Below are 17,141 nucleotides of genomic sequence, written 5' to 3' on the forward strand. Positions count from 1 at the left end.
CTGTTGTTCCGTGTGGAAAAATGAGCTGTGCCATCCTTACCCCTCCCCTCAAAATCATTGCATTTTAACGGAGGAACATTTCTTTGCTTTTCTGTCTCGTTTACTGTGGAAGTGCATAAAGAGAGCTCAACTGATGCTGTGATGGAGTTACAGGTTGATGGGACACATGCTGTGGCAGGGTGTTGGCTTTGGGGACGAGCCAGGGAGATCCACCACAGTGCAACTTTCAGCATCTGCCATTCTGGTTGGAGTCAGCACCATGTTTGCTGCGGTGCAGGGAGCTGGGTGATGAGTCTTACCTCCTGATCTTTTCCCTGTGGCTGTGGCATGCTCTTCCATGTTCAGCGTCTTAGGTTGGCTCTGCTTCCTGCGTTTCAGCCACCAGGGACAAAACTTGTTTTCTTCTTGAGAGTTGCTCATTTGAATACGGGTTTTTGGTGTGTTTTTTTTTCCCAGTGGTGCTAATATCATGCAATTAAGATTATTGCATGATCATATACCATGATACATTGCAAGCATGACAAATTCGACTTGTCATGAATTTTTGCCTTGCAAAAATTTTGTGTGCTTGAATGGTGGAATTTGTGGAAAACCAACGTCACGGGTATACATAGTGGAGTTTTTAAAGGGTTGTTTGCTCATTCCCACTACTGAAAGAGGTGAGGGGAAGTTAAGAGGGTTAACTACATGCATATCCTGCAGGCTAATCAAAAACCTGTTGGAGTTGATAGAAAAAGAAGCACTGACTTCAGTGAATCTACATCAAGCTCCCAGCAAAAGCACATCCCTCAGCTCAGTGTGAAGTGGGGTCGGGAAGTTCCTGAAGGCTGACAGGAGGAGGAATTAAAAAAGCAAACTTCCTTGCTTGTGAACACTGGATAGTTCCGTGGATAAAGACTTTGTTAGGCTGTGTTACTCTTGAAACTTTTTCTGACCAGATCCCTGTGTACATTGCTGTTCTGAAAGAAGCTAAGGAGTAAGATCCTTCTGTTAAGAGACCTCTGCAAATGCATGAATATTCTGGAGTGATTATGTGTAATCCATTGTGTATGATTTGTTAATTGTCCTTCTATATTAAGCCTCCTCTTGAGGGGAGGCAGGATGGAGAAAGAGTTTTCTGTGGATCTTGAGATGTTTTTTAGGTGTTTTCCCCATTGTTTTTCCTGACGTACAGGATGACTGACTGCAGGAACTCAAGTTTCACAGAGCAATGGGGCTGATTCTCAGAGTGGTGGGCCATCTACAGCTCACTCTCTTACTTTGCCATCTTAATTTAGCTTTTAGAAAAAATTATGTTCAGAGTGTCCCATCTTTGCTATCTTCCTCTTATTGTATTTAAGTATTCATTCTTCTCCAGTGCTGAATTCATCTTGCTTCTTCACTTTCAGCCTTTAACTTCTTAATAGTTCATTCAGGATGTATGCTGTGGAGTATGAGACAGCATACTTGCAGTGGAAGTTTTCTGCATTAGCTTTTCAACACTGTATTTCTGTCAATAGTTTTAGAAGCAGCCCCACGCTTCCACTGTGGTGATACTGAAATCTGCTGGGGGAGGAGAGAGCTTCTGACCTGTTCTGTGGGATGATCTGCATTTGTAGCTTCTTTGCTTCAGTGAACTGCTTATGCTCGTTAGAATTAATTTTTTTTTTGTGTGGAGTTGTCTGGCTGCTGTTGTCATTCCCTGTGCCTTTGGCTAGGGCAGCAGAGCTTAGGAATAAGGGGTTAATCGTTTGCAATTTAAAGTAGCAGGATGCAGTATCCTGTTTCTTGATTACTATGGCCTCAGTTCATACCATATAATTTCAGACATTTGACTGAAGGGTATTAGTTTAATCACCTTATACTTGTAAAATAGACATGGAAAGAGGTCTTCTGGAAGACTTTCATTGACTCTGTGGGAAGCTGGTGAGAGCAAACCAAGTTAAGTGCTTTAGTCTAAGGATTAGTGGTGGAATTCTTAGGTTTGGGTTTGTTATAATTCTTCTTTCTTCCAACACACTCTGAAGTTCTGCCTCCTTTTGGTCATCTGCCTGGTGGGTATGCCAGCAGAACTGCAGTGAGGGTGCATGGTGAAATGGTTCACAAAACCGGTCCTGTTTGCAAAGAAAACTTTCAGTGAGGGGATAGGAGTGAGAATTATGAGGCTGGAAAGGCAGGAGACAGCTGGAACTCCTGCAAGTAGTGTGGACACTGAAGTCATCTTTTTGTTGAATCACATGGATATTTGAAGTATTAGTATGAACTATTTCACCTGTCTCCCTGTAATAGGAGGTGCAATCTAAATTTCTGCCTGTCAGTTGCTTTTTAGGAGATAACACTGTACTAATAGATCTGCTTCAACTTTCAGCTTCAGCATGAGGGAGTAATGTGGAACCCGAGGGGTTGGAGGAATGAGCCAAGTGTTGTTTAGAGGATGTAGGTTGAAGGAGACAGGGGAAGACAACTTGGTTGTTTTTCAGAGTGAAAGTCTTAAAAATGCTTGATTTTTCTGAGGTAACTTCTGCCACTTCTTTATTATGTTGGATGAAAAGCCTTATTTTTCCCCTAATGTTCTGTCAGGAAGAATCACATGAATTTGCCCATGTGTTTGTCTCAGGCCTTCCATGGCAGCAGTATTTGCAAACCTTGCACAGCCAAATTACTCCTAAATCCTTTTGTTTCGGGGAAGGATAAAGTACCAATCTGGGAGGAAGACTAATAGGCTAGTGAAACTTGAGAGTTCCAATGCATAGCTAAATTTCTTGTGTTATCTTCAAGGAGTAAAGATTATTGGTAAAAAGCATGGAAGAAATAATTTGAGTACAGTCTTAATGCAATTGGATGGCAACTGATTTTAGTAGTCTGAGGTTATCTCTACCTGATGTTGATGTTTTTGCATGTAATGTAACTAGATTGTGTGATCCTCAACAAAGGATTTATCCTCATTTGTGGATTTAATTCTTGTATACTGTGTGTAACCTGCATTGTGATAAACCTGCACGTAACTGATAGAGATTTTGTGTTAATTTACTTCATTTGCCTTGGAGTTCCCAGGAGTCTTAGTTACAGGCTCATTGAAGCAGGCATTGTAAATCAGAATAAAAAGGTTTGATTGTGTAGACTGCTTTGAATAGGAGGGGAAAAAAAAATACAACATATCTTGCTGTGTTAATATTTAATGTATGACCTACGCATCCATCTTAGCAACTTTCCATAATTTGGAGAGATAATGCATTTAAGACTTTAAAGGCAGAGGCTACTATTTGGTATGAACAATTTATAGAAGTTAATGTGCTAGTGGGGTTTTTTGCTGGTTTTTATTATTTTATTTTACTTTTTAACCTGCTGTTGAGTATTTTGATAGTGGTTTTACTTCTGCAATGAAAGTGGGAGCTTGGACGGATAAAAGTTTTGCCGGGCAACCCTATTCAGTCTTTTCTGCTTCTCTCTTGCAATTAATAATTGACTCCTCCTTTTCTCTGTCAATTTTTTTAACCGAAAGATGGTGGTGAGGTGGGAGTTGTCATACCTTTACTAAATGTCCTCTGTCTCATGTGTCAGGAGTGAAGAGCAGATCGAGAGCTGTCCTTGAAATGGTTGCTCTGATTTTGCTGTATTGCAGAAGCTCATATGATGTTTGACTGTGGAGATGCTGGAGTCATTGAAAATTCACCTCCATCCACACGAGGCAAATAATGAATTGCCCAAACATTCGGGAGAGCTGGTGCTTTGGATTAGGATTGTGTGATCAGTGGTACGAGGCTTGGCAAAAAGAAATGAACGGAGTCTTCAGTATCATTTTCATTTTCAGTGGTGGCTGAGGTTGTTTGACTGTTGTGTAAAAATGAAGAGCCTTTTAAATATGAACTTCTGATTTCAAGTGCTCTTCAGTAGCCGTGGCACTTAAGCAGTTCCTGCTGTGTCCGTTTTGCTGGTGCGGATGTTTGTGTGACGATTCAGTGGATTGGATCTGTTAGTTCAGAAAGGGCTTTTTCCCCTTGCAGAAGCGTTTCTCACCCGTAACAGCTCTGTTGTGTGGCTTATGTCCTGACTGACAGCTGAGTGGGAGGCTGGCCCTCCTCGTCTGGTGCAGAAGGGCTGACCGTACGTGACAAGCTGAAGTTGTTGTGATGTTCAGCATAAAACACAATTGGTCTTGAATAGGTTCTTACTGTTACTGCTGGCTGTTAAAAGATAAGCTGGATAACTTTCTGCAGTCGCTTGGTGGACTTCCAGAAGTTGGAACAGAAAACCAATAACCATAGCATATCCTGAGTTGGATAAGGACCATTGAGTCCAACTCTTGGCTCCACATAGCACCACCCAAAAATCAAACCCTATGTCTGAGGGCATTGTCCAGGTGCTCCTTGAGCTGTGGCAGCTCGAGGCTGTGCCCAGAGACCTGTGCAGCCCATTCCATGCCCACCGCCCTCTGGAGCAGACCCTGTCCCTCACCCCCACCTGCCCTCCCCTGGCACAGCTCCATGCCGTTCCCTCAGGCCCTGTCGCTGTCACACAGAGCACAGCTCAGTGCTGCCCTCCGCTCCCTGTGAGGAGCTGCAGCTGCCATCAGGCCTCCCTTCAGTTCATCTGCTCTGCGCTGAGCAAACCACAGGCCCTCAGCTGCTTTTCTTGCCCTCCAGACTGTTCCCCATCTTTGTAGTCCTCCTTTGGGCACTCCCTAACAGTTTTATGCCATTTTTGCAGTGTGATGCCCAAAACTGCACACAGTACTTGTGGAGAGGCCACTGCAGCACAGTGTAGGGTGGGACTGTCCGTTCCCTCACCTGACCAGCAGTGCTGAGCCTGATGCTCACACAGAGACAGTTGGTCTTCCTGGCTGCCCGAGCTCACTGCTGACACATGTTCGATTTGCTGTTGACCCTGATAGCTTTCAGCTTGGAGGCTGCTATCCAGCCTCATCCCCCAGTCTGTATGCATAACCAGGCACAGAATCCAGCACTTGCTCTTGTTAAATTTCATCTGTTTGGTGATTGCTTAGCTCTCTAATTTGTTAAGATCTCTCTGCAAGGCCTCTCCACCCTCAACAGAGTCAGTGGCTCCTCCTAGTTCAGTATCACCAGCAAACCTACTCAGATCACCTTTTATTCCTACAGTAACATAATTGCAAATTTAGATACTTAAAAACAGATGAAATTCTGTTAAACCTTGATCATTAGTTACATTCCTCAAAATTTATGTTTTCACAGCATCACAACTTAACTACCACCTTACAACAAAGTTTTGTTCTTGTCAAGCTGCTGCTTTCATCATGTTTGGGAATATAAATGTAACAGTATGCTTCCATCAAATTGCAGAGCTAAACAGGAGATGGCATTTTGCTTCTGGTCACGTAATGAGGGAGTAAGGAAAACTTGCAGAAGCAAAACAAATCTGTTTAGATGTATTTTGGTAGCACCAAGTTTAAACAAATTTTAAAAAATTAAGAAAGAAAGTCCACAATCAAATAATAGCCACATGCAAAAAGCTAATCTGTGTTGTTCATTTGTTTATATGGTGTCTCTTATTATAGCAATTGAATACTCCAGGTTCCTGTGTGTCTGTCCTTCCCTATGAGACTAGAAGATGCGATGACTCAGACTTAGCACTTTTTTTTTTTGTGTAGCCACTCGGGAAAAGCATGAAATAAGAATTGAATCTATATCTTATCTAGCTCAATAATCCCCAGAGCATTCCCCTCTTAAGACTGACATAGCTCACTGTGTTCCTTCTGTCATGCTCAGCTGTTCTTTACTCAACCTGTGAGAAACATTTCCTATGTTGTTCGGATTTAAAGCATATCTACTGACTTTCTGTTTAAAAAAAAAAAAAAAAAAAGAAAGGAAAAAAAAAAAGAAAAGCTGTACAGTGATTTTTTGTAAAGAAGGCACTGTGTCTCTATGAGCTGATGGAGATGCGTTGGAATTGATTTATCCAAATCTTACCTTGGTTGAGGAGCCCTTTGAGGTTTTCATTGGGCAGGAAGGACAAAATTCAGTTCCTAGGTCTGTGCCAGGATTAGCACTGCTTTGCAAGACGTTATTAATATATATACATTAGTAGTAGGAACTTAAGCATATATAATAATTACATATGCGTGTGTTTAAGACATGTAAAGTTGTTTTCATTAATTAAATGTTACGGTTTAAACTTCCATCGTTACAGAATTGCTGAGATGACTTGGAGCAGATGAAGTGTCTGCTTCACTACGTTGTGACACTGTCTATGAAAATTAATTGTGCACTGTTTAAACTTTGAGTGATGTGATGAAGTTTATTTGATAGAATAAATTATGTCTTGGTGAGAGCCAGGTGTGACTGCTGCTTTCTCTGAAATAATGGAGTTGGATGAGACAATATACAAGTCTCTTATGTCTTAGATCATTCGGTTTATTCCTTGTACATGGAAGTAACTTCCGGCTGGAACAGGATCTGAAACAGCTGTATAGAAAGGTACAAAGTAAACCTGCTGTGTATTTCAGGCTGATCAGTACTGCTTGGACAAGATGGTGACCTCTTGCAGTGTCAGCTGTCTGGTTTACTTGCATGTTACACCTAAGGCAAAAAACTAAAACCGCTTTTTCTTCTTAAAAGCAGCATATGCAGTGATATTCTCCCTCAGACTGGAACGAGATCAGTTTGTTCCCTGCTGCTGCTCAGGTGTGCAAGTTGCAGCTGACCACCTGCAGAAGTGAGGCTTGGTAACTTTGCCTTGACTGTGGAAGTGATATGCACTTGTGGAAATATATATATTTTTAACTTTATTTTAGATTTAATTCTGATCTTAGGGTTTTTTAGGGACAAATTATTCAGTGGAGTTACGCTGAAGTTTTGGAATGATGGAGATTTGGAGTTGTGCATGCTCTGCGACTTTGTGATGGAGAGAGGAAGGAGAAGAATGTTGGCTTTTGTGCAGGCAGGGACTAGAAATGGTTATGGAGATGTGTTTGTCTCTCTCTGGCACAGCGTTTAGTAAATAAGTGTTTTAATCAAAAGCCTGGATGGCCAATGTGAAAAAATAATAATTAAAGAAACAGCAGTTGTTAATGTACATACTTGGACAATGGAATATGCTTTCTTAATGTTTGTCACCTGTCTGTGATGACATTTTCCTTGCTGATCAGTGTTCTAGGAAGTGAGAGGTCTTGGGCAGATCACCAGAAATGCATTATATTTGACTGCTGCCTTGAGACTTCTCTGCACAGATGGGTCGCAGTAGTCAACTCAAATCTGAAGAAAATTTAACAAAGCAGAAAGATTTCACCTCCTACAGAATGAAGTGGTGCTGATTTGGTTTGCTCTTTCATTGGCTTATTGTAAGGATTAAGCATATCCCCACAGTATTTTGCCATTCAGCTCACTTGTGTTGAGCTGGCTGGCTGTAGTGCTGCAACTACAGTGGCATTGGCACTACATGAGAAAATCTATATTTGTCTTTGATAATTGGGACAGAAAAGTTCAGAGATTTATATGGATTTTAAAAACCTAGCACAGTATGTTGCAGAAAATCATTTCACTCAGTAATCTTTGTGTGGGAGGACTGATGAACCCTGTTAATCAGCGGTGGTTGGACAGTTGCATTTACATGCAGGAACCGTTTAAAGAGATTTACATGCTGCTGGCTACCATTTGGTAATCCTGATGACAGCAGGATCCAAATACAGTAGCTCTGTATTTTGGGGAACTCCCACGTTAATAAAGTTGTTCTACAGAGGTGTTTCAGATAATTAAACAAGAAACAAAGTCTGCATTGTAGATGTACTTAAGATGTACTTAGAAATAATTTCACGTGGAGAATATAGGTTGAAAAACTACCTGATAAGCTTAGATGTTGCACAAATAATCATGAAACAGCTAAGAAAAGCTGCTGCTTCTCTCTGAGTTATGGGCAGTGGTCTCAAAACCGAGGGTGTTTCTTGTCACTCATGAGAGCTTTTAGTATGCTTCCTTGTTCCTACCCAGGTTGAAGACAGATGTTGGTTACTGGAGCATTTGGGAAGAAAGAAAAACACTGGAGCAGAGTGAAACAATTCAGTCTAGTGAATGTCATCTGCAATCTCTAAATGGATGTGCTCAGATGGATATAAAATTACAAGCCATGAATGCTTGAGCAGAATCACAAAGCTGCAGAGGCAAAGCTGGGTGCTCTTTCAGTTACTGTATATGGGGCACTGGTGTAGTGAAAGCTGTGCCAAGGTCTTCCCTTCCCTGTGAATGACAGGAGGTGGCCTTGGATGTTTTTGTTGTGTGTTGGGAAATGCTGGAAACGTATGTAATTTGTGGCCATTGGTGGAGCACTTTTTGTAGGTGAGACTTTGCCCCTTGTGCTGAGGAGAGAATTACAGCAGTCTGCCACAGTTCCGGACTGCTTTATGTCTCTTCTAGTTTCTACTCAGCAACTGGTACTGGAACTCTTTTGAGTTCCTGCATTTCAGAGATAATGTACTGGCGGAGGCCACACCTCAAGCACTGCCTTCAGTTTTGGTTCTCTCACGAAGGAAGGACATGGAAGCCCTGGAGCGTGTCTAGAAAAGGAAGGTGGAGCTGCAAAAGGTCTGTAGCACAAGCGGCTGAGGGGACTGGGTTTGTTCAGTCTGGAGGAGTGTCAGGGGAGACCTGGTTGCTCTCTACAGTGACCTGAAAGGACGTTGTGGTGAGATGAGGATTGGCTGCTGCTCCCAGGTAACAGTAATTGGATGAGAGGTGATAGTCTTAAGTTGTGCCAAGGGACGTTCAGGTTGGATTGCAGGAAGAACTTCTTAGCAAGAGTGGTGCTGCAGTGGCACAGGCTGCCCAGGGTGGTGGTAGAGTGACCATCCCTGGAGGTGTTCCAGAATCACGTGGATGTGACACTGAGGACGTGGTCAGTGGGGATTGGTTGGATGATCGTAGTGGTCTTTTCCAACATTCCTGATTCTGTGATTCTTAACTGGTTGCTTTAAGTCCTTCTGGTAAAATTTCAATCAAATAAATATGTATCTCTTTTTTTTCTTTTCCTGTGGATTCACGTGGTCTTTGAAGGCTTCCTCATCTGTCTGGATGTGTTCTACTAACAGACCTTGTCTGTGGAATTCTCCTTGGTGGTTTTGCTGAGAAGTCAGTACTTAAATCTGTGCACTTAATAGTGCTGTTACCTTAAAGAAACGTTATTACATTAATAATTATAACAGTCCTGTATTTTCAGTAAATTAATGACAGGAAGTGTGCTATAGGTATTAAGTTATCGATGATGTAATGGAGTGAGGCTGCCTTTTTTTTTTTTTTTTAATTTCTATTATTAATGAAATGCTTTTTTTTTTCCCCCTTGGCTGTTATCCTGCTGGATGTGTTATTCAAGCTGCTTGTGAGATGTTGAAAAGATATGTTGTGCCGAAAGAGACCTGAAAAAAGAGCATTTACTTAAGGCATAGGCTAACATAATCTGACCAAAAAATTTTATTTGTCAAGATAACCTGCAAGATGAAAACAAAAACCAACTAAGAAAAAGAAACGTTCTCACTTCTTTGTGTTAGCGAGTCTTCTGCCTTCCTGAGTTAGCTGAAAGGGATTGTAGAAAAGAATAGTAACCCAAATAAAACCAGACTGTCTTTCTGGAAGACTCAGATGGATGAGAGGCAGGTGGGAAAAGAGTGTGATGTCACGCATAGTCTACGTCGTCGTCTTTGTATGTCTCTTTCCTTGGGACTCTTTGGTGATCTTGTACTTGACTGAAACTTAAAGGCTTGAATTCTGAGTGGGTTCAATTGGTTGTGACAAGTACATAACCTGACAATATGACAAGACATAATGAAGGCAAATGTTCTGGGAAGTCTCACATTTGAGGAGTTAAGAGTTCTGTTTCTTGGAAAAGCATGAACCTTGTCTTAACATTTGAAGAAAGCAATCTCATCACGTGGTTTTAACCAGTTTGTTTGCTGGAAGGGAAAGCTGTATGGTCTTCCAGAAGCAACGTGCTTTTTTCATCTTTCTGTGATTTTTAATTGTACTCTCTTTTTTTCCTGCAAAATTAAAAAACAACCAAAAAAACCCAACAAAACAAACCAATGTTCAGCAAACAGTGTATACACATTGTTATTACTTTTACTTTCTTAGTGACTGTAGCGGAGCCTCAAGTTTTTGAGGTCTTATTCAGGATCCCTGTACAATATTGCAGCTGCTGTCCAGTCCTTGAGGATGAATCATGATTCCTCATACTGGATAGCAAATAGGAGCATGTAGGAGGCCCTTCCTGAAGTTCATTTGCTTTGGAATTGATTATGTAGATGTGGGTAGCACACATGGTGTTCCAAAAAATATGTTCTGTTTTTTTTGACAAGTACTTTCAGTTAAGTTTTACCAGTCAAGATAATGTAGAAGTCTAGAGGATGAAGTGTAGGCCCCTTTGTTCAAAAGAGTGGGCTGGTTCTGACTTTTCATATTGCTGAACAAAGCAGGTGTCGGGGGGAAAAAGTACTGTTTGTTACCTTCTTGTGTTGGTTTTTGCCTTTCAAGTGTCATTGGAGCATTTAGGAACGCAGTATGAAGCAGATGTCTTCAAACATGCTGGTGCCTGATTTTTCACAGATTCATTTTTGCCTTTTCACTGGAATATCTTGTTGGATCTTTGTTTGGTTGTGTGTTGACTGTATTCTAGTTGTATTTGCAGTGAAAGGTGGTCCTTTGGACGTTGTTCCTACAGTGTAGATCCAAAGGTGGTTTGAGTCTGTTGTGTGGTTCATACAGTTAAATCTTTTTTTTTAATCTTGTGGTAGCAAAATAGCTGAAGGAATAAGATCACTCTCCTCTGCTTAACAAAATGCTGCTGGAAGCTTGTTTTCCACATAAATAGACCCAGTTAGTGACTGACTGCAGAAAATACTAAGGCTGAAAATATGTACCAGCTGGTAGTAGGCTATGGACTTGTTTTTTCTTGGAAAGCAATGACTCCTTTTGCTACCTAGAATGACTGGAAAGTGCAAGCAGAGAGAGAGAAATTAGTGTAGGAGACGTACTCAATTTTAATTGCTGTTAAAACGGTGGAAGTGAGCAATGCTGTTTATGTGAACGGGACATGCAGATGCTATACCTCTTTCTTTCTTCTTGTCCCCCCTTTAGGAGGGCTTTCGAGCTGTTGCTCTGCTGCTGAACAGCATGCAGTCCTTTCGGGAGCAAAGTAGTTACCACGGAAACCAGCAGAGCTACCCGCAGGAAGTGCACGGATCGTCCCGCCTGGAGGAGTTCAGCCCGCGCCAGCAGGCCCAGATGTTCCAGAGCTTCGGAGGAGGTACTGGCAGTGGACGTCGCGGAGCAGCAGGAGCCTCTACAGCGATGCCTGGTGAGAGCTCTGGCCATCAGAGCTACCAAGGTTTCAGAAAAGAAGCAGGAGAGTTTTACTATATGGCTACCAACAAAGATCCAGTGGCGTCAGGAGGGCAGCAGCCGCCTCAGCGCAGGCCTTCTGGACCGGTACAGAGCTATGGGCCCCCTCAAGGGAGTAGCTTTGGGAGTCAGTATGGGAGTGAGGGACACGTGGGCCAATTTCAAACACAGCATTCGACCCTTGGGGGAGTATCCCACTATCAGCAGGATTACACTGGTCCTTTCTCTCCAGGGAGTGCTCAGTATCAGCAGCAGGCTTCTAGCCAGCAGCAGCAGGTACAACAGCTGAGACAGCAGATCTATCAGTCTCATCAGCCTTTACCCCAGGCTTCCAGCCAGTCTGCTTCTAGCACCTCGCACTTGCAGCCAATGCAGCGTCCATCCACCCTGCCTTCCTCTGCTTCTGGGTACCAGTTACGAGTGGGTCAGTACAGCCAACACTATCAGCCACCTTCGTCGTCCTCGTCCTCCTCTTTCCCCTCCCCACAGCGTTTTGGCCAGTCAGGACAGAATTATGATGGAAGCTACAGCGTGAATTCTGGGTCACAGTATGAAGGCCATGCCGTGGGTTCCAATACGCAGGCATATGGGTCCCAGTCAAACTACAGCTTTCAGACTCAACCGATGAAAAGCTTTGAGCAGTCTAAGCTGCCTCAAAGTGGGCAGCAGGGGCAGCAGCAGCAGCACCCACCTCAGCATGTAATGCAGTATTCAAATGCTGCCTCCAAGCTCTCTCTTCAAAGTCAAGTGGGACAGTACAGCCAGACTGAAGTTCCTGTAAGGTCACCGATGCAGTTTCACCAAAACTTCAGTCCAATCTCTAATCCATCTCCTGCTGCATCTGTGGTTCAGTCTCCAAGCTGCAGCTCCACCCCTTCTCCTCTCATGCCAGGTGGAGAAAATCTCCAGTGTGGGCAAGGCAACATGTCCATGGGTTCTAGAAACCGAATCCTGCAGATGATGCCTCAGCTTAGTCCTACACCATCTATGATGCCAAGTCCCAATGCTCATGCAGGGGGATTCAAGGGGTTTGGGTTGGAAGGACTGCAGGAAAAAAGGCTCACAGATCCAGGGCTGAGTAGCCTGAGTGCCCTAAGTTCTCAAGTGGCCAATCTGCCCAACACAGTCCAGCACATGTTGCTTTCTGATGCCTTGGCACCTCAGAAAAAAAGTTCCAAAAGGTCATCCTCTTCAAAGAAGGCTGACAGCTGCACAAACTCAGAAGGCTCTTCCCAGGCAGAGGAGCAGCTCAAGTCCCCCCTGGCAGAGTCCCTCGATGGTGGCTGTTCCAGTAGTTCAGAGGATCATGGGGAAAGGGTGAGACAGCTGAGTGGCCAGAGCACAAGCTCAGACACTACCTATAAGGGGGGTAACTTAGAAAGATCCAACTCGTCACCAGCACAAGGCTCTCAGAGTGAGCCCTCAAAACTCAGCACCAGCCCTGCAGCTAGGGAAGATGTTGCCTCCCCTGATGGGAAGGAAGCTGTGGTGGCAGTAGAAAATACCCCAAAAGTGAATGAAAAGGCAGTTGGAGTGATTGTCTCCCGGGAGGCTATGGCAGGTAGAGTAGAAAAGTCAGGTGGACAAGAGAAACCTGCACAAGATGATGTTTCCACAGCTACTCAGACACCAGTTAGTGCTAGTGGAACAAAGGAAGCTGGGCATGCAGGGCCACAGCCAGAAGCTCAAGGAGGTACTAAGGGGAGCAAAAGTGGAGATAACACTAACCATAATGGAGAGGGGAACAGCCAGCCCAGCCATGCAGTTGTTGGGTCAAATTTTCCTGTGAGAACAGAACCTTCCAAATCTCCTGGCAGTTTAAGATACAGTTACAAAGATAATATAGCAGCTGGCATACAGAGAAATATTGGTGGTTTTCCACAGTATCCTTCCGGTCAAGAAAAAGGAGATTTCCCAGGACACAGTGAGCGCAAAGGCAGGAATGAGAAGTTTCCTAGCCTTCTGCAGGAGGTCTTACAGGGTTACCACCATCATCCAGACAGGAGGTATTCTAGGAATGCACAGGAACATTCTGGGATGGCTGGGAGTTTGGAGGGAGCCATGAGGCCCAATATCTTAATTAGTCAAGCCAATGAATTGACGAATAGAGGCCTCTTAAATAAAAGTATGGGGTCTCTCTTGGAAGGCCCTCACTGGGGTCCCTGGGATAGGAAGTCTAGCAGCGCAGCCCCTGACATGAAGCAGATAAATTTAGCTGATTACCCTATTGCTAGAAAGTTTGAGATGGAGTCTCAGTCGTCTTCTCATGAAGGGGGAGCACTCTCGGAGAGGAGATCAGTGATCTGTGACATATCTCCATTAAGGCAGCTTGTCAGAGATCCTGGTCCTCACCCAATGGGGCACATGGGTCCCGAGGGCAGAAGTGGAAGGAGTGAACGTCTTGCCCCTGGCTTAAGCCAGTCAGTAATACTCCCTGGTGGTTTAGTATCCATGGAAACAAAGATGAAAGCTCACAGTGGGCAAATAAAAGAAGAAGAGTTTGAACAGTCAAAGAGCTCAGTTAGTCTTAATAATAAAAAGACAGGAGACCATTGTCATTCTGCTGGCATCAAGCATGAGTCTTTCCGAGGCAATGCTAGCCCTGGAGCTGCCGTCTCCGATTCTGCTCCAGACTACATTCCCCAGCAGGAGAGCAGATCAACACAGCTGAGACGAGCACCTGGCAGAACTGGAAGCAGCAGGGGTAAATCACCTTCTCAATTTCAGGATCTTGCTGATAAGCTGAAAATGTCACCGGGCAGAAGCAGAGGCCCAGGAGCAGATCTGCATCACATGAACCCACATATGACGCTATCTGAAAGAGTTAACAGGGGTTCCTTGCATTCTGGCTACCCTCAGAACTCAGAAGGCTCATCTTTGGCTGCAGCATATCATGCAAATGCTAGGCCTCATCCTTTTGGTGACCCCAACCAGAGTTTAAATTCCCAGTATCATTACAAGAGACAGCTATACCAGCAACAGCAAGAAGAATACAAAGATTGGGCAAGCAGCGCTGCTCAGGGTGTGATTGCTGCAGCTCAGCACAGACAGGAAGGAGCCAGGAAGAGCCCGAGACAACAGCAGTTTTTGGACAGAGTAAGGAGTCCTTTGAAAAATGACAAGGATGGAATGATGTACCTTCAGGGTAGCTCTTACCACGATACTGGAAGCCAGGATCCTGGGCGCTGCATTATGGGAAGCGACAGCGCACAAGGCAAGTGCACCGACCTAAAACATGGTAACCAGAAGCTGCAGCCGCATGAATCTGGTTGGGACCTCTCTCGGCAGACTACGCCTGCCAAAGGCAGTGGCCCTCTTGGAGCAGCCAACCAAAAAAGATTTTGCCCCCAAGAAAGCGATGGGCACAGACGAGAGGAATCTACGGATTTGCCCAAGCCTAGCAATGCCATGCTCAGGCTCCCTGGCCATGAAGACCAGTCTCCTCAAAATCCCTTAATTATGAGGAGGAGAGTCCGTTCTTTCATCTCTCCTATCCCTACCAAAAGACAGCCACAGGATATGAAGAACAGTGGCAGTGAAGATAAAGGGCGAATGATGACGTCAGCAAAAGAAGGAGCTGATAAAGCATACAACTCCTATGCCCATTCATCTCAAAGCCAAGATGTTGGCAAACCAGTTGCAAAGGGCGATTCCTTCAAGGATCTGCCAAGTCCTGATGGTAGGAATTGTCCTGCTGTTTCCCTCACAAGCCCGGCTAAGACCAAAATATTGCCCCCAAGAAAGGGACGAGGATTAAAACTGGAAGCAATTGTTCAAAAAATTACATCTCCCAATATTCGGAGAAGCGTTTCCACAAACAGTGCTGAAACTGGTGCAGATGCTGTCACTCTTGATGACATCCTGTCCCTTAAGAGCGGACCTGAGGGAGGAAGTGTGTCTGCACATGGGCTGGAGGCTGAGAAGAGAAAAGGAGAGATGTTGTCAGATCAAGCAGGGTCAGCAAGCCAGGACACAGCTAGTGAAATAACTCTTGCACGATCCTCAGAAGAATGGCAAGGCAATGAGGATGATAAAACCAAGAAAGACACCCCTGAAACTGCCAACGTTAGTAAAGAAGGAACAGGATCCGGTGCAGCACCACCTCCTCCAAAGTCAGGTGGTCAGGGGAGGTCTGATGGATCCGTAAGCGGAACTGGAACTCTGGCCTTTCCAGACTCAAAAACGATTTCCCCCTCCAGTGTGTTTACTTCTGAACCAAACCCAAAGCCTGAGGAAAAAGATGGAGATGTGACAAACATTTCACCCAAGCCAGATGGCTTCCCTCCAAAGGGATATTTTCCTTCTGGAAAGAAAAAGGGGAGACCAATTGGAAGTGTGAACAAGCAAAAGAAGCAACAGCAGCAGCAGCAGCAACTGCCACCACCCCCACCACCTCCACCTGTACCTTCTCAGTCTTCAGAAGGGGTTGCTGGGGGTGAGCCAAAACCTAAGAGGCAAAGGAGGGAGAGGCGAAAACCTGCAGCACAGCCACGGAAGCGGAAGCCTAGACGGGCCGCTCCAATTGTGGAGCCTCAAGAGCCAGAGATCAAGCTTAAATATGCTACCCAGGCTGTGGATAAAACTGACTCCAAGAATAAATCCTTTTTTCCTTACATTCACGTGGTAAACAAGTGTGAACTAGGAGCTGTGTGCACAATCATTAATGCGGAGGAAGAGGAGCAGAACAAACTGGTGAGGGGTCGGAAAGGACAGAGGTCTTCAACACCCCCTCCTAGCAATGTGGAGAGCAAAGTGCTGCCCACCTCAACTTTCATGCTGCAGGGCCCTGTAGTAACAGAGTCTTCAGTCTTGGGGCATCTCGTTTGCTGCCTGTGTGGCAAATGGGCCAGCTATCGTAATATGGGTGACCTCTTTGGTCCTTTCTACCCCCAGGATTACGCAGCCACCTTGCCCAAGAACCCACCTCCAAAGAGGGCCACAGAAATGCAGAGCAAGGTCAAGGTACGGCACAAAAGTGCTTCTAATGGTTCCAAGACAGATACAGAGGAGGAGGAGGAACAGCAACAACAGAAGGAACAAAGAAGCCTAGCTGCTCATCCCCGCTTTAAGAGGCGGCACCGCTCTGAGGACTGTAGTGGAGCCTCTCGGTCACTTTCAAGGGGAGCTTCTTGTAAAAAAGCAACCACTGAAGGTGGCAGTGGTGGTGAAAAGACTCCTTTGGACTCAAAGCCCTCTATGCCCACTTCAGAAGGTGGCACTGAGCTGGAGTTACAAATTCCTGAACTACCTCTTGACAGCAATGAATTTTGGGTCCATGAGGGTTGTATTCTCTGGGCCAATGGGATCTACCTGGTCTGTGGCAGGCTCTATGGGCTGCAGGAAGCTGTGGAGATTGCAAGAGAGATGGTGAGTACTGAAATTTACTATGGCTTTTTTTTTTTTTTTTTTTTGCTTGTTTGCATTAAGTGTACCATTTGAAATGTTGTTTTTCTTCTTCTCTCATATCTTAAACAATCATCTTTCATCTGTAAATAAATATATAGTGATGCCCTTCAGATGGCTTTCTTTAGATTTCTGCCACACCTACCTGATCAGACAGAAATTTTGAGCCTCAAAAGCCTAGATTCGTATTGCCTACTAAAAGTTCCAGTTGTCCAAAAGTTTTCTCGTGACTACAGCATCTTTTTTTCTTTGTCTGTCCTATTAGATATTTAATGCTTTCCAGGGCTGCTCTTGCAGTTGTGCAGTGGAAGGACGAATCAAAGCTGACACAAGCTGCAGCAAGGGAAATTCCAATTCAGTATTGAGCAAAAAAAAATTCACAGTGGTCAAATATGGGATTGG

General features: G+C 44.3%; 1 protein-coding gene across 10 annotated transcripts in view; it reads left to right on the forward strand.

Annotated features, from left to right (window-relative positions):
• Positions 1-17,141, forward strand: part of TCF20 (transcription factor 20) — a 115,561-nt gene that overhangs the window by 59,829 nt on the left and 38,591 nt on the right. For 9 of the 10 annotated variants that reach the window (XM_031600296.2, XM_031600297.2, XM_090141403.1 and 6 more), the window contains one exon: positions 11,073-16,703. In XM_031600296.2, coding sequence (XP_031456156.2) covers positions 11,109-16,703 — 5,595 coding nt within the window. In that variant the 5' untranslated portion in view covers positions 11,073-11,108. The remainder of the gene's footprint in view (positions 1-11,072; positions 16,704-17,141) is intronic. The other variant, XM_090141406.1, reaches the window with a different exon arrangement.

The sequence above is a fragment of the Phasianus colchicus genome, chromosome 1 (genome assembly GCF_987193195.1).
Source record: "Phasianus colchicus chromosome 1, bPhaCol1.hap1.1, whole genome shotgun sequence".
Classification (NCBI taxonomy): Eukaryota; Metazoa; Chordata; class Aves; order Galliformes; family Phasianidae; genus Phasianus; species Phasianus colchicus.